This window comes from Apteryx rowi, unplaced genomic scaffold, assembly GCF_003343035.1.
Source record: "Apteryx rowi isolate R43461 unplaced genomic scaffold, aptRow1 scaffold_1997, whole genome shotgun sequence".
NCBI lineage: Eukaryota > Metazoa > Chordata > Aves > Apterygiformes > Apterygidae > Apteryx > Apteryx rowi.
The window spans coordinates 1-2,374 of NW_020448304.1; the positions used below are offsets into that span (position 1 = coordinate 1).

Genomic DNA, 2,374 nt, shown 5'->3' on the forward strand with positions numbered 1-2,374 from the left:
CCCTTCCCCCCTCCCCCCCGGCCGGCCCGGACGCCTGGGCCCGCCGCGCTCACCCGGAAGGCGTCGGCGACCATCTCAGCCCCGCGGTGGTTGGTCCAGCGCGAGATGCCCACGAAGAATTCGCGGCCTGCGGGGAGGCGCCGTCACCTGGACACCGGGGCCCGTCCCGGATGCCGGGGCCCCTCCGCGGGGCCAGGCCGGGGTCACTCACCAGTGAAGAGGACGTCGCTGCCGTCCAGCGTCGCCCCCTCGTCCGTCACCGCCACCACTCGCAGCTTCAGCTCCTCCAGCACTGCCCGGACGCTGCCCAGCTGCCGGTACAGGGCTGGGACCAGTCCCCGGAACCCCCAAATCCCTCCCAAAACCCACCACCGATGCCCCCTGCGGGAGGGACCCAGGTGTCCGGGGCAGGGGCTATGAGGGGGCCATTAACCCCTTCTGGGCCTATTGGGGGGCATTTGGGGGCAGAAATGGCACTATCTATCTCCTGCATGAGCTGGTGCCTCCCCCCCCCCAACCAGGGGTCCTGACACCCCCAAAGGGACCCCACTGAGCCCCCTCAACCCCCAAACCAAGGATGTCCTGGTCCCGGGTGTCCAGCATCCGGGTTTCCCGCCTTCCCTGTGGTCCCAGGTGTCCGGGTCCCCCCCCAGCCCCCCCCCCGGGGTCCCAGCCGCCCCCCGTCGCCGGCACCTCGTCACGGCGGGCAGGCTCCCAGGGCCGGGTGAGCAGCGCGGTGTCGCCCTGCACCACGGCCACGTCCTCCAGCAGCACGGCGCGGGGGGCCACCGGCGGCAGCGCCACCACCTGCAGCCCCAGCTGCTGCCGCAGGATCCCCGCGAAGACGCCGAGCTGCCGCTGCGCCTTGGCCAGGTCCAGCGGCCCCCCCGGGCCCTCGGCCCCTGGCACCTCGGGCAGCGCCCGCACCACCGCGTGGCTGTAGCGCCCGAAGGCCCCCGGCCCCGCCATCGCCGGCCCCGCACGCTGGCGACGAGCCAGGCTCAGGCCCGGAGYGCTGGGTCCCGCTGCGATCGCCGGGGCTCCGGCCGGGATCGCAGCCCGCGACCGCACGGGCTCAATCTGTGACCACACGGGCTCAGTCCATGATCATCTGAGCTCGCTCCGTGATTGCAATCCGTGATTTCCCGGGCTCGGTCCGCGATCTCTGTCYGTGATCGCCCCAGCTCAGCCTGTGATCACCCGGGTGCAATCCGCTGTTGTGCCGGCTCAGTCCCCGATTTCCTAGGTTTGCTCCATGATCGCTCGATCCCTCCGTGCCGGTGAGGGAACCGGGGGGGGGGGGGGTCAGCAAGGGCGGGGGATTCCCACAAACAGGCCTAAACGACCCCAAATTCACCCTGGTTATTACACGCTCCTCAGASCCATAACAGCCCCGCAAATTAGTGCAATTAACACCATGATTAGCGGCAGCTGGGGCTGCCAGACTCGCTGGCCGCGGGTGGAGGCAGGAGTGGAACCGGGCCAGATTCGCTCAGGGGGAAAATATGTGCCGGGCGGGGGCGGCTGGGGCTCAGCCCCTCGGGGCCCAGGCGTCCGGGCCCCCCCGCCCCACAGGCTGACGGCCCAGGCAGCCCCAGCTCTCCCAGTGCCCCCCAGTTCTCCCAGTGGACCTCCAGTGTGGCCCCAGCTCTCCCAGTGCCCCCCAGTTCTCCCAGCAGACTCCCAGTGCAGCCCCAGCTCTCCCAGTGACACCCAGTCCAGCCATGCTCCCCCCGCCCCGTCCCCCCCAGCTCACCTCTGTCCCCTCCGCAGTCCTCACCAGTTTCCCCAGTCCCTCCCAACGCCCCCAGTCCCTCTCCAGTCCCTCCCAGTCCCCCGCCTCTCCCCCCAGGCCAGTTCCCACCCCCCATTTGCCCCAGCCCCCTCCAGTTCCCCCCATCGCCCCCGACTCAGTCCCCCGCCCCCTATTTCCCCCAGTTCGCCCCCCCGCACCGCTGGGTCGGCTCCGGCGGGTCCGCCAGCCGCGGTCCGCCCCGCTCCCGACAGCCCCCGCGGCGCCGCTGCCCAGGGCGGCCCCACCCGCGCGGCCCATTGTCTCCGCGGCAGGGGCGGAGCCGCAGCAGGGTACCACGCCCCGGGGCGGGGCCAGGGTAGAACACCCCCTCCAGGGGCGGGCCCCTCCTGGGGGCGGGGCCTCGGCAGAATGCACCACCCCGGGGCGGGACCCAAGGAAGGCCCCGCCCCTTCTCCCACCCACCAGCTCGAGGCAGGAGCGAGACCACGGGGGCACTGGAACGGGCCTTACTGGGGGCACTGGGACCACGCTGGGGTTGTCCTCCCCAGCCGCCTGGGTCCCGCCTCGCGCGTCGCAGACCCCCGGTGCTTCCGTCAGCAGCGGCCCCGGACGCCTGGC

General features: G+C 72.4%; 1 protein-coding gene across 1 annotated transcript; it reads right to left on the minus strand.

The window, feature by feature from the left end:
- Positions 1 to 53: 53 nt before the first annotated feature.
- On the minus strand, positions 54 to 1,107 carry DDAH2 (dimethylarginine dimethylaminohydrolase 2; the record flags this gene model as incomplete). The annotated part of the gene is made up of 3 exons (XM_026063078.1): positions 694 to 1,107; positions 212 to 311; positions 54 to 127 (listed from the first exon to the last, which is right to left on the minus strand). Coding segments are annotated over exons 1-3 (450 nt in total), but the record flags the coding sequence as incomplete, so codon positions are not given.
- Positions 1,108 to 2,374: the final 1,267 nt, after the last annotated feature.